At 39.9% G+C, this 27,102-nt stretch overlaps 1 protein-coding gene across 2 annotated transcripts in view; it reads left to right on the top strand.

The window, feature by feature from the left end:
- LOC124046483 (tumor necrosis factor receptor superfamily member EDAR-like) overlaps nt 1–26,002 on the top strand; it is a 54,263-nt gene extending 28,261 nt beyond the window's left edge. For both annotated transcript variants that reach the window (XM_046366911.1, XM_046366901.1), the window contains exons 4-11: nt 4,696–4,877; nt 9,034–9,119; nt 14,449–14,658; nt 15,367–15,441; nt 20,040–20,112; nt 22,831–23,098; nt 23,203–23,263; nt 24,620–26,002. In XM_046366911.1, coding sequence (XP_046222867.1) covers nt 4,696–4,877; nt 9,034–9,119; nt 14,449–14,658; nt 15,367–15,441; nt 20,040–20,112; nt 22,831–23,098; nt 23,203–23,263; nt 24,620–24,948 — 1,284 coding nt within the window. In that variant the 3' untranslated portion in view covers nt 24,949–26,002. The remainder of the gene's footprint in view (nt 1–4,695; nt 4,878–9,033; nt 9,120–14,448; nt 14,659–15,366; nt 15,442–20,039; nt 20,113–22,830; nt 23,099–23,202; nt 23,264–24,619) is intronic.
- Nucleotides 26,003–27,102: the final 1,100 nt, after the last annotated feature.

Genomic DNA, 27,102 nt, shown 5'->3' with positions numbered 1-27,102 from the left:
CAGGGTGATTAGAGGGACAATAGCGTGCTGAGTACCAGGCAGTTATAAAGTTTGGTAGGCTACTAATGACCATCAGCAGCATCAGAGCTCGGAGAAGCCTAGTTACCATGTCACCATTACCGTAACAGCCCTTCTCTCTATCTGTCTGCTCAGACCACCCAGGAAGTTTACCTGACTCACTGGTATACACAAAGGTACACCTCCCGCATCAAAGAGTTACCAGCTAAATCCCAAAATGCATGCTCAGATTCAGAAAGGGGAATTAACAATTTTCACGGTTTGTCATTCCATTTGGATTTTTCCCAAATATTGAATCCTTCGGTAGGATGTAGTAGCCTGTCAGCTGCCATTAGTCATCAGCCCCCGGCCAAAATAAACAGAGCCTCACTGGGCCTTAATAAGGAGACACACACACACACACACACACACACACACACACACACACACACACACACACACACACACACACACACACACACACACACACACACACACACACACACACACACACACACACACACACACACACACACACACACACACACACACACACACACACACACACACACACACACACACACACACACACACACACAACAAAAGGAGCCCTGCTTTTCTCTTCCTCTGTAAATCTACAGTCACAGACATAGCTAACTGTTTGAATAGTCAGCTCTTTTAACTTGTAAAGTTCAATTGTAGTTATTCAACTCTCCTGTACAATTACAGATGTCAATATCTGCTCATGATTGCAGATTTGGTAAGAACTTACGAAACAGAGCAGCAACATTGTCATGTGTACTCCAGCTCTCCCTCTCCAGCGCTCCACTTCGCCAGATTATTACGCACACCTGCCACAATCTTTACATGCTGACCAAACAGCACGCACGTGTGCATCTGCGTGCGCCATTGCGCCCAAATTGATTTTGTTCACCCACACCAGACGTGATCAGGACAATTATATTAATTTGGGGACAGGTCAAAACCATTAAACATTTATGGCAATTAGCTAACAATGAGGAGATGGGAGAGGCAGGACCTGCAGCGCGCTGAGCGTCACAAATAGAACTAAGTTCTATTTTAGCGCCTGGCAATGCAGAAGCTTGCTGGAGTGAGCAGTGTGGGTGCAATGATTGAATAACATGTATGTGTTGTTTATTTTGCGATGCTCTTGCACTCGACGCGAGCAGTGTGGTCAGCATGTAATAAGAAAAATAAGCCTGAAGGAAGTAGGAGAGATGATGAGTATCAAATTCGGTTTACCGTTATATCTGTGGATTAATTGTCAGAGTAGAGGATCTTGTGCATTTCTGGTAAAAAAGCAACCCAATGTTAATATCCAAGTAAAAATTAGCTAGCAACAGCAAGCCAGCTAGCTAAATTTCCATAAATGTTTAATACTTTTTGACCTGTCCCCAAATTAATATAATTGGTTCAGAGTTTGTTTTGATATTTCAATCCGCATGTCCTGATCGTGTCTGGTGTGGGTGAACAAAATAACTTTTGGTTTGGTCAGCATGTTACGCGCACCTGTGCCTCATGAGATTCACCTGGACTCCACACCTTCCTGATTATCTTCCCTATATCTGTCACTCCCCTTGGTTCTTTCCTCAGGAGTTATTGTTTAAATTTCATGTCTGTATGCTATTCGGGTTTCTTGTTTGTTCCATATTTTATTCATTATTACATTTGCACTTCCTGTACTTGCTTCCCTTCTCCCAACATACACGTTACTAACATTACTAACTTGGCATTTAGCTCGTTTTTTCATATGGGATCAGTAGTAATAGCAGTGTTGGGAAAGCTACTTAAAAAATATTGTTTACCAATCCACCATTTCACACTGGAAAAAGTTAGGCTCTACTAAAGAGAGGTGTCCCGTCAACGGGACAGTTGTAAATCATTCTGTCACGCCTTGGTCATTGTATCTTGTGTTTTTGTTATATGTTGGGTAGGCCAGGGTGTGACATGGGTTTATATGTTGTATTTCGTATTAGGGTTTGTATTCATTGGGAGTGTGTATTATTAGGGGTGTGTCTAGTTAGGCTTGGCTGCCTGAGGCGATTCCTAATTGGAGTCAGCTGATTCTCGTTGTCTCGGATTGGGAACCGTATTTAGGCAGCCTGAGTGCGCGTTGTATTTGGTGGGCGATTGTACCTGTCTTTGTGTTAGTCACCAGATAGGCTGTATTAGTTTCACTCGTTTGTTGTTTTGTATTCTCAGTTATTTCTTGGTCAGCATTTTCTTCATTAAATGTCATGAGTAACCTACACGCTGCATTTCGGTCTGACTTTCTACAAACAACTGACGAAGATCATTACACATTCAGCGCCTTGTGTCACAATCACTGATTTTAGAGAAACAACAAATGTCGGTACATATAAGTGTCTTATATTGGCTGAAAGCTTAAATTCTTGTTAATATAACTGCACTGTCCAATTTACAGTAGCTATTACCGTGAAAAAATGCCATGCTATTGTTTGAGGAGAGCTCCTAACAACAAAACACTTTTCACCCCGATAGTTTTGATAAATTCACCTCTGAAGGTCAAATGTGTACTTAAATCAGAGCAAGATTTCAGAATGTATCATCCAAATGGTCCCAGAGATAACATGAAGTGTCAATTTGTTAGATAAAATCCTTTATTCATATTCTTAAAAGGTCCATATAGCATGCACGATCAATTTTGTATTTCTACTTGTTTAATTTGCAGAGAAAGGAATCTGTGAAAATCTAACCCAAAACGTTGTTACAACCAGTCAAATCACATTCGTATTTATTCCTCCGAGATCCTAGAACGTAACCAGACTTCACTATATAATTAGAGGTGTCGTATATCCTATAGGACACCAAATTTGATCAGAGAGCGACGCCTTCATGGCACGCCGATGACGCGGGCCGTCTTCACTTGATCGACTGTATCTTTGTCAAATAAGCACCAATCGGGGTCAAACAAAACTAGCTAGATAGCCAATAAGCTGGGCTTAAACCCCGTATCTGTCGCAAAATGTAGCTGCTAACCTTGTGCAACAGCAAGACTTTTCCTTTTGGACAAAAAATTATAAGAATATAGAGAGTTATGAAGTTATGAAAACGGGGTATTTTGCAAATGTTGAACTTATAATATGGCTACTAATAATACTGGAAAAGCTAAATCAAAGTCCAAGTATACAGATTTGACAATATTCTTGCAGAAAAATGTAATGTGAATGTAAACGTCTCCTTCACGATTTTCCCAAATGTACCTGGGTGACTTCACACTAAATGTTACGTAGTTTGCTCATACTTCAAGTTATCGGTCTGAAACTTTGCACGTACACTGCTGCCATCTTGTGGACACATTCGGAATTACAACCATAGTGGCTAGATGTGGGACCTTTCTGTTGCATTTCAAAGATTGTGTTAGAATCTTCTTTTTAAATAATGTTTTTTTTTTCTTTGAAATTCTCTTCTACCAGATCTATTGTGTTATATTCTCTTACATTTAATTAACATTTCCACAAACGTCAAAGTGTTTCCTTTCAAATGGTACCAAGAATGTGCATATCCTTGCTTCAGAGCCTGAGCTACCGGCAGTTACATTTGGGTAGGTCATTTTAGGTGAAAATTGAAAAAAGGGGGGGGTATCCCTAAGAAGTTTTAAGAAAATATAGTTTACCTATCTGAAGTTACTTAGAAAAGGTAGTTCACTACTTCGTGTTAAATTATCATATTGACAAATTGCAACAACAGATCACTCTGGAGTCAGCTTTTAATAACAGAATGTGTCATTTAGCCTATTAAACACAAAAACAATGTTTCAAGTGTGAATTATGCAGGTCTGATGACAAAAAAGGAAGGAAGTTGTCTACTTCACCCATATTTTGTTTAGCTAAAAAAGTAGTGTGTAGTTCCAGTAGTTAGTGTAGCTAACTAGTTCCCCCACATACACATGAAACAGCACTCTACCACATAGATCAGATGTGATCTGATACAGCAGATGGTTTTAAAGCAGTGATACACGCTGGTTTACAATGACCATGGAGACAGGACAAAAATGCTTCTATTGGAGAAGGTTTATATGAACCAACAGAAGTAAAGTCAACCAGGAGATCTAAAGCTGGGCTGATCCACCCTGACAGAATCCTACTGATAAATTAATCCAGCTTTTATCAGAGGATCAAAGTGGATATATTGGACAAGCCAATAAAGTAGGAAGTCGGAATATAGTGTTTCTGAAGTCTGTAGGACAAGTAGCAGCTTGGCTTCAGGTTGGAGCTTCAACTGTTTTAATAAAGATAGATCAAACAATGGTGTGCCTGTCAGACTATGCAGGGTATTGGTTGTTGTCACAACTCCCCACTGTGAGAAGTGAGTATGCCTGGGACTGTTTATGATGACCTCCCACTTTATTCCATACTAGAACATCAATTTCCTCTTTGTCGCCACATGCAGTGCAGTACACACACACACACACACACACACACACACACACACACACACACACACACACACACACACACACACACACACACACACACACACACACACACACACACACACACACACACACACACACACACACACACACACACACACACACACACACACACACACACTAGACAAACTACACCAACACCCCGAATGAAAATATTCAGAACGACTCCTGTCCTGTTCTTGTAACCAATCACATTTTATTGCCTGTTTGTGATGTTGCAGAACTGTGGCTATGGGACTAAGGATGAGGACTTTGTGTGTGTGTCGTGCCCGCCGGGGAAGTACTCGAAGGGAAAGTATGAGATCTGCAGGAGACATAAGGACTGTGAAGGTCTGTACCGTGCTACAGTACTCAAACCTGGGACACCAGACAATGATGCAGACTGTGGACCCTGCTTACCTGGGTATGTACACACACACACACACACACACACACACACACACACACACACACACACACACACACACACACACACACACACACACACACACACACACACACACACACACACACACACACACACACACACACACACACACACACACACACACACACACACACACACACACACACAGACAACACACACATAAGACAACACACAAACATTTGAAGACACGCAGGCATGCAAATTTACACACATACATTACCGTTCAAAAGTTTGTGTCACTTAAACATGTTCTTGTTTTTTAAAGAAAAGCACATTTTTGCCCATTAAAGTAACATCAAATTTATCAGAAATAGACATTGTTAATGTTGTAAATGACTATTGTAGCTGGAAATGGCAGATTTTTTATGGAATATCTACATAGGCATACAGAAGCCCATTATGAGCAACCATCACTCCTGTGTTCCAATGGCACGTTGTATTAGCTAATCCGAGTTGATCATTTTAAAAGGCTAATTGATCATTAGAAAACATTTTGCAATTATGTTAACACAGCTGAAAACTGTTCTGAAAACTGTTCTGATTGAAGAAGCAATAAAACGGGCCTTTGGACTAGTTGAGTATCTGGAGCATCAGCATTTCTGGGTTCGATTACAGGCTCCAAATGGCCAGAAAGAAATAACTTTTCTCCTGAAACTCATCAGTCTATTCTAGTTTTGAGAAATGAATGCTATTCCATGCGAGAAATTGCCAAGAAAACTGAAGATCCCATACAACGCTGTGTACTACTCCTTTCACAGAACATAGCAAACTGGCCAGAATAGAAAGAGGAGTGGGAGGGCCTGATGCACAACTGAGCAAGAGGACAAGTACATTAGAGTGTCTAGTTTGAGAATCAGACTGGCCAATAAAAAGAAAAGATTAAGATGGGCAAAATAACACACTCTGGACAGAGGAACTCTGCCTAGAAGACCAGCCTCCCGGAGTCGCATCTTTACTGTTGTACGAGATCTTCAGTTTCTTAGCAATTTCTCGCATGGAATAACCTTAATTTCTTAGAACAAGAATAGATTGATGAGTTTCAGAAGAAAGGTCTTTGTTTCTGGCCATTTTGGGCTTGTAATCAAACCCACAAATGCTGATGTTCCAGATACTCAGCTAGTCTAAAGAAGGACTGTTTTATTGCTCCTTTAATCAGAACAACAGATTTCAGCTGTGTTAACATAATTGCAGAAGTGTTTTCTAATGATCAATTAGCCTTAAAAATGATCAACTTGGATTAGCTAACACAACGTGCCATTGGAACACAGGAGTGATGGTTGCTCATAATGGGCCTCTGTACGCCTATGTAGATATTCCATAACAAATCTGTTTCCAGCTACAATAGTCATTTACAGCATTAACAATGTCTACACTGTATTTCTGATCAATTTGATGTTATTTTAATTGACAAAAAATGTGCTTTTCTTTCAAAAACAACGACATTTCTAAGTGACCCCAAACTTTTGAACGGTAGTGTACATTTATACACACACATACATACCACCGCTGTCAGAGAGTGACATTGATAAGACAGTACCACTTCATAGGACACTTCTCTGCCACATCGCACCTGTTTCCCCCCCACGTCTTCATATCACACAGTCACAGCCTGGTCTAACCCTCCATTGGCCACGCTATCCGCCTCAATTACCCAGTTACCATCTGGTCACCCACAAACATGGAGGCAGGAGAAGATATAAACTGTTACAGGACCGGCTCAATGCTCTGATCTTCTCCACCCCACCCCCCCCACCTTCCTCTCTCTCACTCTCTCTCTTTCTCTCTACCATATGATGTTGTTCAGTGACTGTACCACCTCAAAGACATTCTTGGGTTTCAATTGAGTTTAAAGTCAATATACAGACTAGAGTGTTTTAGCATTACTGGCTGCTTTGATAACTCTATCTCACTGTACTGGGGGAATACTGAACACTGCCTGCCTTTGTCGGGGTTGCAATCTAAATGCTTCTTTATTAAATCATACTTTACTTAAGTCCTCACCAAACACATCTTTAGTAGAATGGCATTCTAATCTCAGGTTTAATGCTTTTGTGGTCCTGGTTTTCATCCTGGAGATCTGGTGTTTGATGTTTGATTGAAAGTGGTTTAATAGTCCTCTCTGATTAATGGTAGATGGTCTGCGCTAGAGGTGCAGCCTCCCTTCTCTTCCTCTGTCACAGCTCAGGGCTAAATAATATCTCTATCTAACCTAATGGGATACAGTACCTCTCTCTCCCCTCTGGGCATCAGTTGGAGCTTTTCACCTCCAGCAGTTATTGAGACACTTCTCCTCTCAAATACTTACATATTCACACTGTGTATCTTAATAACATATCTCTCTGTATCTTAATAACATATATCTGTGTATCTTAATAACATATATCTGTGTATCTTAATAACATATCTATGTGTATCTTAATAACATATCTATGTGTATCTTAATAACATATCTCTGTGTATCTTAATAACATATCTCTGTGTATCTTAATAACATATCTCTGTGTATCTTAATAACATATATCTGTATATCTTAATAACATATCTATGTGTATCTTAATAACATATCTATGTGTATCTTAATAACATATCTCTGTGTATCTTAATAACATATCTCTGTATCTTAATAACATATCTCTCTGTATCTTAATAACATATCTCTGTGTATCTTAATAACATATCTCTGTGTATCTTAATAACATATCTCTGTGTATCTTAATAACATATCTCTGTGTATCTTAATAACATATCTCTGTGTATCTTAATAACATATCTCTCTGTATCTTAATAACATATATCTGTGTATCTTAATAACATATCTATGTGTATCTTAATAACATATCTCTGTGTATCTTAATAACATATCTCTCTGTATCTTAATAACATATATCTGTGTATCTTAATAACATATCTATGTGTATCTTAATAACATATCTATGTGTATCTTAATAACATATCTATGTGTATCTTAATAACATATCTCTGTGTATCTTAATAACATATCTATGTGTATCTTAATAACATATATCTGTGTATCTTAATAACATATCTCTCTGTATCTTAATAACATATCTATGTGTATCTTAATAACATATCTCTGTGTATCTTAATAACATATCTATGTGTATCTTAATAACATATATCTGTGTATCTTAATAACATATATCTGTGTATCTTAATAACATTGTAACGGCGTTCTTCGTTTGTCGAAAGAGAGTCGGACCGAAATGCAGCGTGGTTGTTACTCATGTTCTTTAATGAATGAAATGACGATACATGAAATAACTATACAATACAAAACAAAACAACAAACGGAATGTGAAATCTAATTACAGCCTATCTGGTGAAACTACACAGAGACAGGAACAATCACCCACAAAATACAAAGCGAAACCAGGCTACCTAAATACGGTTCCCAATCAGAGACAACGAGAATCACCTGACTCTGATTGAGAACCACCTCAGGCAGCCAAGCCTATACAACACCCTAATCAGCCGCGATCCCAAATACTACAAACCCCAATACGAAAATACAATATAACATAAACCCATGTCACACCCTGGCCTGACCAAATAATATAACGAAAACACAAAATACAATGACCAAGGCGTGACAAACATATCTCTGTGTATCTTAATAACATATCTCTGTGTATCTTAATAACATATTTCTGTGTATCTTAATAACATATCTCTGTGTATATTAATAACATATCTCTGTGTATATTAATAACATATCTATGTGTATCTTAATAACATATCGCTGTGTATATTAATAACATATCTATGTGTATCTTAATAACATATCGATGTGTATCTTAATAACATATCTCTGTGTATCTTAATAACATATATCTGTGTATATTAATAACATATCTATGTGTATCTTAATAACATATCTCTGTGTATCTTAATAACATATCTCTGTGTATCTTAATAACATATCTCTGTGTATCTTAATAACATATCTCTGTGTATCTTATTAACATATCTATGTGTATCTTAATAACATATCTCTGTGTATCTTAATAACATATCTCTGTGTATTTTAATAACATATCTCTGTGTATAATAAGAGAATAATATGTATCAGTATTGTTCTCTAAATGTTCTCTCTGTGCTTCCTCTCTGTCAGGTATTACATCCAGGAGAACCGGCCCAAGAACCTGTATGGGATGGTCTGTCACTCGTGTCAAAATGCACCGCGCCACACTAAAGAGTGTACGTTTTCTTATACCTACAAGTTCTACAACACAAACAGAACCAGAACCCAGGCCAGAGAGGGTCAGAGACAGTTACAGAGGGACCGAGAGCGATACTTGTAAGGTCAGGCGAGTGAGGGCTGCGGAGGGCTGGGACCAGTTAATGAACACAGACAAAAAGAGCAGACCACAGGGAGCAACAGCATGATGTTATCTCACCATGGTCTGGAACTGCTTCCTCATAGTGGTGCTCGACCCTAGGAATTGTTTTTAGTGTCCGTCGCTCAAAGCAACACTCCCTGGCATATTGTTTTGTCCGGAAATTGAAATCATTATTATTGTGTAATTTTAATGACTGTATTTTGAAATATGACAACCTTAAACAGACTGGAACCTGCTGTGAGGAGGATGGGAGAGAGAGGAGGGAGGGATGAGAACAGACGAGTGTAAAACAACAAACACACACTTTTCAACAAGCAGCTAATTGTTTCTTGCAGGCAGAGAGTTAGGGAGGGAAAGAGAGATGTGTGAGGGTGCATTTTGATTAACCGTTTTGAAAGTCTTGAAAATACCCAAACCAGAAATATGTAGTTGAAGCGTGGAGTTACTAGCTCAGGGTGAAGGCAGGCCAGCACTCACCAAATAATCTGTAAATTACCCTGGCTTCCAGCTCTGTGTGTGTGTGTGTGTGTGTGTGTGTGTGTGTGTGTGTGTGTGTGTGTGTGTGTGTGTGTGTGTGTGTGTGTGTGTGTGTGTGTGTGTGTGTGTGTGTGTGTGTGTGTGTGTGTGTGTGTGTGTGTGTGTGTGTGTGTGTGTGTGTGTGTGACCGCGGCTCCCAGCTAGCTCCCAGCACCGCGTGGTGTAATAATTAAAACGTTTGGAGGGCATGAAAAAGATTATTAACATGTTTCAGCCTGTCCTGGGGCTTCTCTTCAGCAGCAGCCTGTCCTCTCTAGGATGTATACAGTGGGGTGCGAAATTATTGACACCCTTGATAAAGATGAGAAGAAATGACTGTACAAAATAAATAATTAAATAATTAGATTAGAAATTTGATTATTTTATGGAAATATAATTGCTCAGAGAAGTGATATTTTTGTTTTCTCAAAAAGGTAAGGGTCAAAATGATTGACACCCCTGTTTCCACTACCGTTCAATACCTCAACTTGTGAGGAAAACTCTGAGCACTGAACCTTTTTCTACAATGTTTTATGACTTGGAGGACACATTGGGAAGAATATTAGACCATCTGAAAACCACATGTTTTCAGTGGGGTTCAGGTTCGGAGACAGAGATGGCCATTGCAAAATGTTGATTTTGTGGACAAATTTAACCATTTCTTTGTGGATATTGATGTGTGCTTGGGGTTATTGTCTTGCTGGAAGATCCACTTACGGCCAAGTTTCAGCCTCCTTGCAGAGGCAACCAGGTTAATAGCTAAAATGTTCTGGTACTATGTAAAGTTCATGATGCCATTGACCTTAACAATGGCCCCAGTTCCAGTGGATGCAAAATAGCCCCATAACATCAAAGATCCACCACCTTATTTTACAGGAGGTATGAGGTTCTTTTCTGCTCATGCATTCTCATTTAAATGCCAAACCCACCACTGGTGTGCGAGGCGAAAGAGCTCTATTTTCATGTCATCCAACAAATGTAAATGCCTGGAGTTTGCACTTGGACAGCATTTGCACTTGGATTAGAAACAGTGCTTTGATCAGATGACATGAATATAGAGCTCTCTGGCCACACACGTCAGTGGTGGGTTTGCTGTTGAAATTAGAATGACCTTTTTGAGAGAATAAAAGTATTACTTGTTAAACAAAAATATATTTCTCTGAGCAATTGTATTAGTATAAAAGTATAACAAAACATGTAAGCATACAATATAGCTTAGTATTTGAATAATATATTTTATAAACAGTTTTTTTTGTTCATCTTTATCAAGGGTGTGGATAAGTTCGGACCACACTGTACGTCTGGACCTCCTCTCTTGGCTATATACACCTATACATATCTATACCATCTGTCTGTCCCCTGTTTACCGTCATGTACTCCATATACTGTAACAGGCTAGGTTTGAACTTTGAACCCAGGTCATCATCTAATATATATGCAGCAGTTTCATACAATAATAGATTTAATCTGTCTGATCTGATCAGTGAATAAACATTCTGAAGCAGCATGAAGATTTCCAGATGCTTTCGAGGATATGAAACTGAAAGTCTTGGTCTATTTTAATATCTGCCTGTAGGAAAGCCTTGGTCTATTCTAAAGTCTGCTTGTAGGAAAGCCTTGGTGTATTCTAATGTCTGCCTGTAGGAAAGCCTTGGTCTATTCTAATGTCTGCCTGTAGGAAAGCCTTGGTCTATTTTAATATCTGCATGTTTGAAAGCCTTGGTCTATTTTAATATCTGCCTGTAGGAAAGCCTTGGTCTATTCTAAAGTCTGCCTGTAGGAAAGCCTTGGTCTATTCTAAAGTCTGCCTGTAGGAAAGCCTTGGTCTATTCTAATGTCTGCCTGTAGGAAAGCCTTGGTCTATTCTAATGTCTGCCTGTAGGAAAGCCTTGGTCTATTCTAATATCTGCCTGTAGGAAAGCCTTGGTCTATTCTAAAGTCTGCCTGTAGGAAAGCATTGGTGTATTCTAATGTCTGCCTGTAGGAAAGCCTTGGTCTATTCTAATGTCTGCCTGTAGGAAAGCCTTGGTCTATTTTAATATCTGCATGTTTGAAAGCCTTGGTCTAATTTAATATCTGCCTGTAGGAAAGCCTTGGTCTATTCTAAAGTCTGCCTGTAGGAAAGCCTTGGTCTATTCTAAAGTCTGCCTGTAGGAAAGCCTTGGTGTATTCTAATGTCTGTCTGTAGGAAAGCCTTGGTCTATTCTAATGTCTGCCTGTAGGAAAGCCTTGGTCTATTTTAATATCTGCATGTTTGAAAGCCTTGGTCTATTTTAATATCTGCCTGTAGGAAAGCCTTGGTCTATTCTAAAGTCTGCCTGTAGGAAAGCCTTGGTCTATTCTAAAGTCTGCCTGTAGGAAAGCCTTGGTCTATTCTAATATCTGCCTGTAGGAAAGCTTTGGTAGGAACGCTTTGGTCTATTCTAATGTCTGCCTGTAGGAAAGCCTTGGTCTATTCTAATATCTGCCTGTAGGAAAGCCTTCGTCTATTCTAATGTCTGCCTGTAGCAAAGCCTTGGTCTATTCTAATGTCTGCCTGTAGGAATGCTTTGGTCTATTCTAATGTCTTCCTGTAGTACAGCCTTGGTCCTTTATGATTGCCAGTAGGAATGCCTTGGTCTATTCTGATTGCCAGTAGGAAAGCCTTAGTCTTCCTGGCTCTAGGGATCACAGCAAAGGAACAGAACAGTGACTAAGATGTGAAATCACGCTCCACTAAACAAACAGGATTTGTATATTACCCACAGAAAATAAACAAACACCCAGAACACTGATGACCCTGACCACAAAGAGGTGTGTGTGTGTGTGTGGGGGGGGGGGGGGGGGGGGGACCACAGGGACTTGGTAGTGCCTGATTTAAAACGAGAATTAAAGTTGATTTAGGATCTGTCAGGAGTTTACAGCTCCATTAAAGCTGAAGAAAACAGTCAATCAACAACCTCGAAGGGCAGCGTGTCCCAAACTCGGCCTCGGGACTCCAAGGAGAACACATTTAGGTTTTTGCCCTAGCACTACACAGCTGATTCAAATCAAATCAAATAGTATTTGCCACATGTGCCGAATAGAACAGGTGTTCTGTTTCCTTACAGTGAAATACTTACTTATAAGCACTTAACCAACAATACAGTTTTAAGAAAAATAAGTGTTAAGTTTACTAAAATAAACTGAAGTAAAAAAAAAACATTTTAAAAATGAAAGAGCAACAATAATAAACAGTAACGAGGCTATATACAGAGGGTAACGGTATAGAGTCAATGTGCGAGGGCACAGGTTAGCCAAGGTAATTGAGGTAATGTGTACAGTAAAGTGAATATGCATATATAATTTAAAAAAGAGTAGCAGCAGCATAAAAATGGGGGGGGGGTCAATGCAAATAGTCTGGGTAGCCATTTTTATTAGCTGTTCAGGAGTCTTATAGCTTGGGGGTAGAAGCTGTTAAGAAGCCTTTTGGACCTAGACTTGGCGTTCCGGTACCGCTTGCCGTGCAGTAGCAGAGAGAACAGTCTATGACTGGGGTGGCTTTAGGGCCTTCCTCTGACACTGCCTGGTATAGAGGTCCTGGATGGCAGGAAGCTTAGTCCCAGTGATGTAATTGGCCGTTCGCATGACCCTCTGTAGTGCCTTGCGGTTGGAGGTTGAGCAGTTGCCATACCAGGCGGTGATGCAACCAATCAGGATGCTCTCGATGGTGCAGCTGTATAACTTTTTGAGGATCTGAGGTAGAATAGGCGTTGGGCGTGCCCTCTTCGCGACTGTCTTGGTGTGTTTGGACCATGTTAGTTCGTTGGTGATGTAGACACCAAGGAACTTGAAGCTCTCAACCTGCTCCACTACAGCCCTGTCAATGAGAATGGGGGCATGCGCAACCCTCCTTTTCCTGTAGTCCACGATCATCTCCTTTATCTTGATCACGTTGAGGAAGGGGTTGTTATCCTGGCACCACACTGCCAGGTCTCTGACCTCCTCAGTCCTACCACTGTTGTGTCGTCGGCAAATTTAATGATGGTGTTGGAGTCGTGCTTGGCCATGCAGTCAAGGGTGAACAGGAAGCACAGGAAGTACAGGAGGGGACTAACCACGCACCCCTCCAAGGCCCCCTGTAGGGGATCAGTGTGGCGGATGTAATTGTGTTACCTACCCTTACCAAATCAAATCAAATCAAGTTGCAGAGGGAGGTGTTCAGTCCCAGGATCCTTAGCTTCGTGATGAGCTTTGAGGGCGCTATATGGTGTAGAATGCTGAGCTGTAGTCAATGAACAGCATTCTCACGTAGGTGTTCCTTTTGTCCAGGTGGGAAAGGGCAGTGTGGAGTGCAATAGAGATTGCATCATCTTGTGATCTGTTGGGTAGATAATGCAAATTGGAGTGATTCTAGGGTTTCTAGGATAATGGTGTTGATGTGAGCCATGACCGACCTTTCAAAGCACTTAATGGGTACAGATGTGAGTGAGTGCTACGGGTCGGCAGTCTTTTAGGCAGTTTACCTTGGTGGTTTTGGGCACAGGGACTACGGTGGTCTGCTTGAATGATCAAAGTTTGATGATTAGTTTATTATTTGAATCAGCTGTGTAGTGCTAGGCCAAAAACCAAAACATGCCCCCCTTGCATGGCTTCCTTCAGATACAGAAGTAGTATCTGTGTTGTAACAGTGTAGTATCTGTGTGTTCCAGGCATGCTTACCAAAGTTGTGCTGTCAGGCAAAGCTCCCAGTGTCTCAACCAGCAGTACCACCATGTTCCCTCACCCTCACAAAGACCCCACAGGACAGGGTCACCTAGCAACTGCTCTCATCATTGCCATGTCAACCATCTTCATCATGGCCATCGCCATTGTCCTCATCATCATGTTCTACATCCTCAAAGCCAAGCCCAGCGGACAGGGTAACACTCACACACACGCTCACACCCAGACGGCAAGATAACACTCACACATGCTGACACCCAGCGGGCAAGATAACACTCACACATGCTCACACCCAGAGGGCAGGATAACACTCACACATGCTCACACCCAGAGGGCAGGATAACACTTACACATGCTCACACCCAGAGGGCAGGATAACACTCACACATGCTCACACCCAGAGGGCAGGATAACGCTCACACATGCTCACACCCAGAGGGCAGGATAACACTCACACATGCTCACACCCAGAGGGCAGGATAACACTCACACATGCTCACACCCAGAGGGCAGGATAACACTCACACCTCACACATGCTCACACCCAGAGGGCAGGATAACACTCACACATGCTCACACCCAGAGGGCAGGATAACACTCACACATGCTCACACCCAGAGGGCAGGATAACACTCACACATGCTCACACCCAGAGGGCAGGATAACACTCACACATGCTCACACCCAGAGGGCAGGATAACACTCACACATGCTCACACCCAGAGGGCAGGATAACACTCACACATGCTCACACCCAGAGGGCAGGATAACACTCACACATGCTCACACCCAGAGGGCAGGATAACACTCACACATGCTCACACCCAGAGGGCAGGATAACACTCACACATGCTCACACCCAGAGGGCAGGATAACACTCACACATGCTCTCTGTGTGTTCACAGCATGCTGCTCTGGTCAGGTGGTGAAGGCAGTGGAGGCTCAGACCAACAAACAGGAGGATAAGAAAGATGTTCCAGGTGAGGCTACATATACACTACACAACACAGACACAACGACACAACACACACAGATAGACAACACTACTTAGTTAACAAAAAAACACACTACAGAACACAAACTTTTACTTACTGTACCAGATTTGGACTCAGACATAATCTATAGTCTGGTTTATTAGACTAACATAAAGAGACATTCTTAATCTATAGTCTGGTTTATTAGACTAATAAAGAGACATTATTAATCTATAGTCTGGTTTATTAGACTAATAAAGAGACATTCTTAATCTATAGTCTGGGTTATTAGACTTAGAGACATTCTTAATCTATAGTCTGGTTTTAGACTAACATAAAGAGACATTCTTAATCTATAGTCTGGTTTATTAGACTAATAAAGAGACATTCTTAATCTATAGTCTGGTTTATTAGACTAATAAAGAGACATTCTTAATCTATAGTCTGGTTTATTAGACTAACATAAAGAGACATTCTTAATCTATAGTCTGGTTTATTAGACTAATAAAGAGACATTCTTAATCTATAGTCTGGTTTATTAGACTAACATAAAGAGACATTCTTAATCTATAGTCTGGTTTTAGACTAACATAAAGAGACATTCTTAATCTATAGTCTGGTTTATTAGACTAACATAAAGAGACATTCTTAATCTATAGTCTGGTTTATTAGACTAATAAAGAGACATTCTTAATCTATAGTCTGGTTTATTAGACTAACATAAAGAGACATTCTTAATCTATAGTCTGGTTTATTAGACTAACATAAAGAGACATTCTTAATCTATAGTCTGGTTCATTAGACTAACATAAAGAGACATTCTTAATCTATAGTCTGGTTTTAGATTAACATAAAGAGACATTCTTAATCTAGTCTGGTTCATTGCTAACATAAAGAGACATTCTTAATCTATAGTCTGGTTTATTAGACTAACATAAAGAGACATTCTTAATCTATAGTCTGGTTTATTAGACTAACATAAAGAGACATTCTTAATCTATAGTCTGGTTTATTAGACTAACATAAAGATACATTCTTAATCTATAGTCTGGTTTATTAGACTAACATAAAGAGACATTCTTAATCTATAGTCTGGTTTATTAGACTAATAAAGAGACATTCTTAATCTATAGTCTGGTTTATTAGACTAACATAAAGAGACATTCTTAATCTATAGTCTGGTTTATTAGACTAACATAAAGAGACATTCTTAATCTATAGTCTGGTTTATTAGATTTAGAGACATTCTTAATCTATAGTCTGGTTTTAGACTAACATAAAGAGACATTCTTAATCTATAGTCTGGTTTATTAGATTTAGAGACATTCTTAATCTATAGTCTGGTTTTAGACTAACATAAAGAGACATTCTTAATCTATAGTCTGGTTTTAGACTAACATAAAGAGACATTCTTAATCTATAGTCTGGTTTTAGACTAACATAAAGAGACCTTCTTAATCTATAGTCTGGTTTATTAGACTAACATAAAGAGACATTCTTAATCTATAGTCTGATTTATTAGACTAATAAAGAGACATTCTTAATCTATAGTCTGGTTTTAGACTAACATAAAGAGACATTCTTAATCTATAGTCTGGTTTATTAGACTAATAAAGAGACATTCTTAATCTATAGTCTGGTTTTAGACTAACATAAAGAGACATTCTTAATCTATAGTCTGATTTATTAGACTAATAAAGAGACATTCTTAATCTATAGTCTGGTTTTAGACTAACATAAAGAGACATTCTTAATCTATAGTCTGGTTTTAGACAAACATAAAGAGACATTCTTAATCTATAGTCTGAATTATTAGACTAATAAAGAGACATTCTTAATCTATAGTCTGGTTTATTAGACTAACATAAAGAGACATTCTTAATCTATAGTCTGAATTATTAGACTAATAAAGAGACATTCTTAATCTATAGTCTGGTTTATTAGACTAACATAAAGATACATTCTTAATCTATAGTCTGGTTTTAGACAAACATAAAGAGACATTCTTAATCTATAGTCTGAATTATTAGACTAATAAAGAGACATTCTTAATCTATAGTCTGGTTTATTAGACTAACATAAAGAGACATTCTTAATCTATAGTCTGAATTATTAGACTAATAAAGAGACATTCTTAATCTATAGTCTGGTTCATTAGACTAACATAAAGAGACATTCTTAATCTATAGTCTGGTTCATTAGACTAACATAAAGAGACATTCTTAATCTATAGTCTGGTTTTAGATTAACATAAAGAGACATTCTTAATCTATAGTCTGGTTCATTAGACTAACATAAAGAGACATTCTTAATCTATAGTCTGGTTTATTAGACTAACATAAAGATACATTCTTAATCTATAGTCTGGTTTATTAGACTAACATAAAGAGACATTCTTAATCTATAGTCTGGTTTATTAGACTAATAAAGAGACATTCTTAATCTATAGTCTGGTTCATTAGACTAACATAAAGAGACATTCTTAATCTATAGTCTGGTTTATTAGACTAACATAAAGAGACATTCTTAATCTATAGTCTGGTTTATTAGATTTAGAGACATTCTTAATCTATAGTCTGGTTTTAGACTAACATAAAGAGACATTCTTAATCTATAGTCTGGTTTATTAGATTTAGAGACATTCTTAATCTATAGTCTGGTTTTAGACTAACATAAAGAGACATTCTTAATCTATAGTCTGGTTTTAGACTAACATAAAGAGACATTCTTAATCTATAGTCTGGTTTATTAGACTAACATAAAGAGACATTCTTAATCTATAGTCTGATTTATTAGACTAATAAAGAGACATTCTTAATCTATAGTCTGGTTTTAGACTAACATAAAGAGACATTCTTAATCTATAGTCTGGTTTATTAGACTAATAAAGAGACATTCTTAATCTATAGTCTGGTTTTAGACTAACATAAAGAGACATTCTTAATCTATAGTCTGGTTTATTAGACTAACATAAAGAGACATTCTTAATCTATAGTCTGGTTTTAGACAAACATAAAGAGACATTCTTAATCTATAGTCTGAATTATTAGACTAATAAAGAGACATTCTTAATCTGTAGTCTGGTTTTAGACTAACATAAAGAGACATTCTTAATCTATAGTCTGGTTTATTAGACTAACATAAAGAGACATTCTTAATCTATAGTCTGGTTTATTAGACTAATAAAGAGACATTCTTAATCTGTAGTCTGGTTTTAGACTAACATAAAGAGACATTCTTAATCTATAGTCTGGTTTATTAGACTAACATAAAGAGACATTCTTAATCTATAGTCTGGTTTATTAGACTAATAAAGAGACATTCTTAATCTATAGTCTGGTTTATTAGACTTAGAGACATTCTTAATCTATAGTCTGGTTTATTAGACTAACATAAAGAGACATTCTTAATCTATAGTCTGGTTTATTAGACTAATATAAAGAGACATTCTTAATCTATAGTCTGGTTTATTAGACTAATAAAGAGACATTCTTAATCTATAGTCTGGTTTATTAGACATTTCTTAATCTATAGTCTGGTTTTAGACTAACATAAAGAGACATTCTTAATCTATAGTCTGGTTTATTAGACTAATAAAGACATTCTTAATCTATAGTCTGGTTTATTAGACTAACATAAAGAGACATTCTTAATCTATAGTCTGGTTTATTAGACTAACATAAAGAGACATTCTTAATCTATAGTCTGGTTTTAGACTAACATAAAGAGACATTCTTAATCTATAGTCTGGTTTATTAGACTAACATAAAGAGACATTCTCATACTTGATGGCTGTCTGTCATGCCTGGAGTCTGTGGGTTTGACACTGTGTGTGTGTGTGTGTGTGTGTGTGTGTGTGTGTGTGTGTGTGTGTGTGTGTGTGTGTGTGTGTGTGTGTGTGTGTGTGTGTGTGTGTGTGTGTGTGTGTGTGTGTGTGTGTGTGTGTGTGTGTGTGTGTGTGTGTGTGTGTGTGTGTGGTTGACAATGGTGAGGAGTACATTCCGTGTGCAGTGAGCGCAGCATGGTGGAATGTTTAGATTAGACTGTGGCGCTAGCTCTGGGCCGTCAGTGTTCCCCTCACACTAACCAGAATGTTAACAACCGACTGACTCCTTCAGGGGTTATCAACCTCACGATAACACACCTACTGTCATCTCACATAGGCCTACCATTTACCTCCAGTATGGTAATAGTTATACATATAGTCCTTTAGGTTTAGGAATCATCATTTTCTCCGTGTATTGGTGAAAGCATACTGTATCGTGTGTGTATGTTTTGGGGAAAGTGTGCGTGCATGTGTGTGCATTAAGCAGCTGTCTCATAAGTCTCTATGATTGACATTTCCGGTAGAGCTGGGAGCTATGAGTCTGTCTGAGACGTCTCTGAGGCGTACACCATCTAGGCTGACAGTGCCAGACACTTATAGGCTTTAAACTTTGATATGATTGCATTTGAACACTAGTCATGTTAATTGATTTATTTTGAAAATAATGGGCCCTTTATGCCCCAGGTTATTTTGATGATCATTTCTGACTTTTACCAGAATTAAAAGAACTGTGGGTGAAATAACATTTGATTTACAAAATATGTTTTCTTTCTTTCAGACAATGTTGTAGTTTTCTCCGAAAAGGATGAATTTGACAAACTGAAACCTACGCTTCCAAAGACGGTGAAAAGGTAAGGTATCCTGATCACCTGCACACAAACATCAAACACACAAACAGACACAATGCAATGGTTACCAATATCACTAAGATCATGTGTTTTGGGGGGGGGGGTGTCTGCAAGCTCGTTTATGTGCTTGTCTGAGTTGCGTAGGGGTTGTGTACACTGTAAAACCAAATGTTTAGAATCTGAACCTGTCAAGGTATTCTATGAAAACGCCTCACAGTGTAGATTGAAAACATGTTTATTCTCTGTAAGACTTTTTAAATACATGAACACGTTTATTCAGCACAAGGCATTTAGGGTTTAAACGCTAAACACTGGGGCTGTTGTTTTAACACTGTAGGGTGTAAAGCCGTATTTGCACATTTCCCAACATGCCTTTCGAATGAATGTGAGAGATTCTGACCCTTGACTGTGTTTGTTAGTAACAGAGACATAGTTGTTGCATTCAATAATTTCACCAAGTGACTGCCTAAGTTAATGTGTTTGAATTAAAAGTAAACCCTTTATCACCACATTGCACGTTTCATAAAGCCTTTAGTTATGGCCTAGTTATCCTCAACATTGTGGTCTGAAAATCCTGGCTCATGCGCCACATCAGACCTATATACACTCATGTAAACATGGATAGACACAGACGATGTGTTTGTTTCATACAGTATCACAAGTCACATGTACACACAATATGCTGCTTTTTGAAGTGATTTGTAATTCCTTCCTCCAGCCAGAGGGAGGATATCCATTAATTGGAATATTTTAATCAGCCACAACCTGCACTCAGAATGGCTGCTATGGTGAAGGACTTAACAAACAAGACTACCTAAACCACGTGTCAAACTCATTCCACGGAGGGGCAGAGTGTGTGCAGGTTTTCACTTGATTGATGAATTAAGGTCACTAATTAGTAAGGAACTCCCCTCACTTGGTTGTCTAGGGCTCACTTGAAAGTAAAAACAAAACCAGCAGACCCTAGGCCCTCCATGGAATGAGTTTGACACCCCTGACCTAAACCATCTAAACTGGAACAACTATCTCCGTAACTGGTGCAATAAATCCAACCTCTTACAGATTGGATTAGTTTAGAAACAGTTATTTCAATGATTTATCTTTGTATAGTATAAGATAAATGAATCAATCAATATGCATGAGTAAACATAGATATTGAAACATCTATTCTAAAGAGCAACCTACAACAAAGCATTCTGGGAAATATGATAATGAGGCCCTTCCCACGCCTTTTTCACTCAGAGTTAACGGAAATGAACTCAACACAGTTGAGTAACAACACCACCACTTGATTTAAAATATTTATTGAATCAAATGTCCTGTTCAGTGCTGAAATGTAGGTAAGGTGACAGACATTCCTAACACTGATCTGAATTTAAAGCAAATAAAGTCACATCAATTTCTAATGACTGAAGTCATTCTAAACAGTGGTTAAAACACTAGTGGTTCAAATCTGAACACTAAGGAGATATGGGTGTTCTCGTGGTTGGAAACTGACTGGAAAGAAACAGACTTTCATGTTTAATCAAGCATTCTAAACGACTGTGTTTAAGATGAGAACACTTATTGGCAGTTCTAAATGCCTAATGTTTCAGTTTTAAACACTGATGTTTAGGTTATGAACGTGTCACATGCTTCCTGGTTTTACAGTGTAGTGGTTGACTGGGGGCCTCACAGACAGAGGTTCTTTAATCTGTTTTTCGGAATCTGCCTGTAATTAGACTACCACAGGACAAGTCACTGCAGCAGAGCATCGCTGCCAGCCCTTTTAGTGGGGAGACAGTGTGTGTGTGTCCCCTTGCGTGGGCATGGAAAAAACAAGTTCACTTGAGGATTTTTGAGTGATTATGTGGCTTTGGAGGGTGAGGTAGCTGAGCACAGATTGGCCCTGGAGGAGGGGAGGGAGAGTGGAGTGGGGGATGAATATAAAGAGAGCGAGGGGAAGGTGGGTAGGAGAGAGAGGCAAAGAGAGGTGAGGAAAGATTGGGGGTAAAGAGAGAGAGAGATAATTACTCTATAGCGCAGCCAAACCACCAGGTGGATGACAGCTCCTCGCCCTTCCCCGTTCTGTCCTCTGCTCTCTTTCCCCCTCTCTCCTTTCTTCAGTCTCAACCCCACAATCGCAGACAATGAAGCCTTATTCATTATGACAGACAGCAATGAGAACAGACATATACACTCACATAAACATGGATAGACACAGACGATGTGTTTTTCATACAGTGTCACATGTGCACACTGTATATGGTCTGTATGAACAAGTTACATGTCAACACACACATTAACATTAGCATTACATCACCTAGCTAGACTCAGCAGAGGTAAACAGTGTGGCTAACTGCATTCCAGAGGATGTGCTAACTCACTGTCTTAGCTTCCAGAGTGGGTGTAGGGTGACTGAGAAACAATGCGTGTGTGTGTTCGCGTGTGTGTACGTGCACACATGTAAAAACAATCTCTGAGAATCTTTGTCAACAAGGTGTTTTTGGGAGAAAGTCCCAGTGTTACACACTGTCAGTGGCGTTCTGTGGAACCATAGCTAAATATGCAAGCTAAAACAAGAGGCTACTCACAGTGTAACAATTAGGCTGAAGCTACATAACATTAGCATAACTAGACACAGCTAAATATCAGTTGAAGAGGTCATGAAGGCTTAGTGTTATAATGCTGACTGATATGGAGATTTGACAACTCAGCTTGATTTTCTCTCTCCTCCCCCAGTGAGAATGATGCATCGTCAGAGAACGAGCAGCTGTTGAGTCGTAGTATGGATAGTGATGAGGAGGCAGCCTTGGAGAGGCAGGGGGCAGCTGATCCTAACCCCAGCCTCTGTCTCCTGAACCTGGGAACCAAGCCGGACCTCTGCCTGCTTTCCCTGGGGCTCCTCAACAAGGATAAGACTGGACCCAACCCCACCAGCCCTATCAACGCTAACAACATTAGCAATAGCAATGCAAACATCATCAATAACAACAACAAGGCTACAGGGGTGAGAGAGATCAGTCATTCACAACCAACTATGTACTTTTACAATATATTGCGATGTAATTACTTTGTAACTTACTTTACCTTTCTCTCTGTCTCTTCATATAGATTCAGAGCCGGAGGAAAAAGATCCTGGATCTGTATGCTAGAGCCTGTAATGTGGCCGAGGGTGAGAACTCACACGTCCACCCCCAGGTTTCAGCCCTATAGAACTGCCCTTCGACTGGTTTCAGCCCTATAGAACTGCCCTTCGGCTGGTTTCAGCCCTATAGTACTGCCCTTCGCCTGGATTCAGCCCTATAGAACTGCCCTTCGACTGGTTTCAGCCCTATAGTACTGCCCTTCGACTGGTTTCAGCCCTATAGAACTACCCTTCGACTGGTTACAGCCCTATAGAACTACCCTTCGACTGGTTACAGCCCTATAGAACTACCCTTCGACTGGTTTCAGCCCTATAGAACTACCATTCGACTGGTTTCAGCCCTATAGAACTACCCTTCGACTGGTTTCAGCCCTATAGAACTACCCTTCGACTGGTTTCAGCCCTATAGAACTACCCTTCGACTGGTTTCAGCCCTATAGAACTACCCTTCGACTGGTTTCAGCCCTATATAACTACCCTTCGACTGGTTTCAGCCCTATAGAACTACCCTTCGACTGGTTTCAGCCCTATAGAACTACCCTTCGACTGGTTTCAGCCCTATAGAACTACCCTTCGACTGGTTTCAGCCCTATAGAACTACCCTTCGACTGGTTTCAGCCCTATAGAACTACCCTTCGACTGGTTTCAGCCCTATAGAACTACCCTTCGGCTGGTTTCAGCCCTATAGAACTACCCTTCGGCTGGTTTCAGCCCTATAGAACTACCCTTCGACTGGTTTCAGCCCTATAGAACTACCCTTCGACTGGTTTCAGCCCTATAGAACTTCAAACACAAGGCCAACGGGCCGTTCTCGGCCCGTGATACATTTCTACATTCCGGCCCGCGCAATGATTTGGGTTGTCAATTAATTTTGAGTGCAACATACAGCAATGCTTCATTCAACCGCATCGATGATCCATTCATTGCAAAACATTTTTTAACATGTTTTAAGTTTAAATGTTACAACAACCTAGCTAGGTTTTTGTTATTTTGGGTTATTAAATAGGCTACTTTTTGATTAGAGTCGCAGTATATTATGCACATCTGTAAGCATAGCAGCAATGTCTGGACAAATATTATTTATCTCATCTTTTGTTTTAATATGTTAAAATGATATATACAGCATCCTTTGTACGTAAGTGGACATTTTAAACAGCCATATTCTTTATAATAAAACAATGGCCAATTATTTTGTAAAAACAAACATAGTAGGCTCTGTCTGGCCTGCGAATTCCTTGTGTTTTTTCAATGTGGCCCTTTTATAATGTGTGCACCACCCCTGCTATAGAAGTACTCTTCGAATGTCTAGCGAAGGAATCTTGTATGCTGATCTCGAGCCACAACACACACATCCTAACCCTCCCTCTCCCTTCCTCTCCCCAGGTCTAAGTCCTACAGAACTACCATTTGACTGTCTGGAGAAGGCCAGTCGGATGCTGAGCTCCTCCTACAGTAGCGAGGCAGCCGTGGTGAAGACCTGGAGACACCTGGCAGAGAGCTTTGGCCTGAAGAGGGATGAGATCGGAGGGATGAGTGACGGCCTGCAGCTGTTTGAGAGGATCAGTACAGCCGGATACAGCATCCCAGACCTGCTCACCAGACTGGTGCAGATAGAGAGACTGGATGCTGTGGAGTCACTATGTTCTGATGTACTGGGAGGAGGAGATACAAACACTGTCCCTCTGTCCTCACCACGGTGTGCAAGCGTCTGACTCATATACACACTAATGTTCACACACATTCCTATACACACATGCAATATACGCATGTGCATATACCCGCACATACATTCAGACACAAACAGTTTTAGCCCTCAACATGAAGAATGCCAGCAGGCCTCTCCAGATCTCAAATCTCTCTCCTCCTCGTCTCTCTGTCTTCCTCTGGCAATGGACTGGCAATTAACCTTGCTCGACAAAAGCTTTTTATAACCTTCTTTAACATTTTTGCTTTTGTTTACATAGATCACATGTAGGACATTTCATAATATCAGATTTTAAAAATGGCATAATGGACCTCTGCCAGGACCCCTGTGGCCCCAGACACTCTATTACCCAGCAGCGGTCAGCTGCTGCCACTGGCTCTAATTGGTTATCGTGTGGCGGTCTGGTATAATAGTTTGGTGGTTCACAGTCGAGACTTTCAGCACCTAATTAACCACTAAAACCAATGAACCAGTAAAGACCAGATGCCAGAGACTATTAAAGAGGCTGCTAACAGACTAGGCCTACTGCAGCCTGAGGAATGCAGGGAGACAGAACTCCAGGAGACCCAGCACTGAGCACCGCTATGGTCAGCCGGGCTCTGACACTATGCTGGGTGATTCCACAGGATGTCAGCCATTTTGTGCCAAAAAGCTCAGCACATACAGTGGGGAGAACAAGTATTTGATACACTGCCGATTTTGCAGGTTGTCCTACTTACAAAGAATGTAGAGGTCTGCAATTTCTTATCATAGGTACACTTCAACTGTGAGAGACAGAATCTAAAACAAAAATCCAGAAAATCACATTGTATGATTTTAAAGGAATTAATTTGCATTTTATTGGATGACATAAGTATTTGATACATCAGAAAAGCAGAACTTAATATTTGGTACAGAAACCTTTGTTTGCAATTATAGAGATCATAATTATAGAGACCTGTAGTTCTTGACCAGGTTTGCACAAACTGCAGCAGGGATTTTGGCCCACTCCTCCATACAGACCTTCTCCAGATCCTTCAGGTTTCGGGGCTGTCGCTGGGCAATACGGACTTCCAGCTCCCTCCAAAGATTTTCTATTGGGTTCAGGTCTGGAGACTGGCTAGGCCACTAAGGAGCCACTCCTTAGTTGCCCTGGCTGTGTGTTTTGGGTCGTTGTCATGCTGGAAGACCCAGCCACGACCCATCTTCAATGCTCTTACTGAGGGAAGGAGGTTGTTGGCCAAGACCTTGCGATACATGGCCCCCATCCATCCTCCCCTCAATACGGTGCAGTCATCTTGTCCCCTTTGCAGAAAAGCATCCCCAAAGAATGATGTTTCCACCTCCATGCTTCACGGTTGGGATGGTGTTCTTGGGGTTGTACTCATCCTTCTTCTTCCTCCAAACACGGCGAGTGGAGTTTAGACCAAAAAGCTCTATTTTTGTCTCATCAGACCACATGACCTTCTCCGATTCCAACAGTTGTTGCCTTCTGACCAAGCTGCTTGCCTATTATCCTGTAGCCCATCCCAGCCTTGTGCAGGTCTACAATTTTATGCCTGATGTCTTTACACAGCTCCCTGGTCTTGGACATTGCGGAGAGGTTGGAGTCTGTTTGATTGAGTGTGTGGACAGGTGTCTTTTATACAGGTAACAAGTTCAAACAACAGCAGTTAATACAGGTAATAAGTGGAGAACAAGAGGGCTTCTTAAAGAAAAACTAACAGTTCTGTGAGAGCCGGAATTCCTACTGGTTGGTAGGTGATCAAATACTTGTCATGCAATAAAATGCAAATTAACTACTTAAAAATCATACAATGTGATTTTCTGGATTTTTGTTTTAGATTCTGTCTCTCACAGTTGAAGTTTACCTATGATAAAAATTACAGACCTCTACATGCTTTGTAAGTAGGAAAACCTGCAAAATCGGCAGTGTATCAAATACTTGTTCTCCCCACTGTATCAGCTAATGGTGATAAGCTCCCAGCTACAGACATTTCAGGAACAAGAGAAGCCACCTGTGTGTTTGGTTTATAGTGTTTTAACAGTGCCTTTCTATACCTCCAAGGATGCTTTTTCGGTTGAGTGACTGGGGAGGCACACTCCCATTGCTCAGTGTGTCTTCACTGCTCTGGTGTTTTAAGTTAGCCACGTTTAAAGGGGCTGGACTCCGGTAGTGTAT

The sequence above is a fragment of the Oncorhynchus gorbuscha genome, linkage group LG01 (assembly GCF_021184085.1).
Source record: "Oncorhynchus gorbuscha isolate QuinsamMale2020 ecotype Even-year linkage group LG01, OgorEven_v1.0, whole genome shotgun sequence".
NCBI classification, from domain to species: Eukaryota; Metazoa; Chordata; class Actinopteri; order Salmoniformes; family Salmonidae; genus Oncorhynchus; species Oncorhynchus gorbuscha.
Note: the sequence above shows the minus strand (reverse complement) of the source record. Positions and strands in the feature narration are given on the sequence as shown.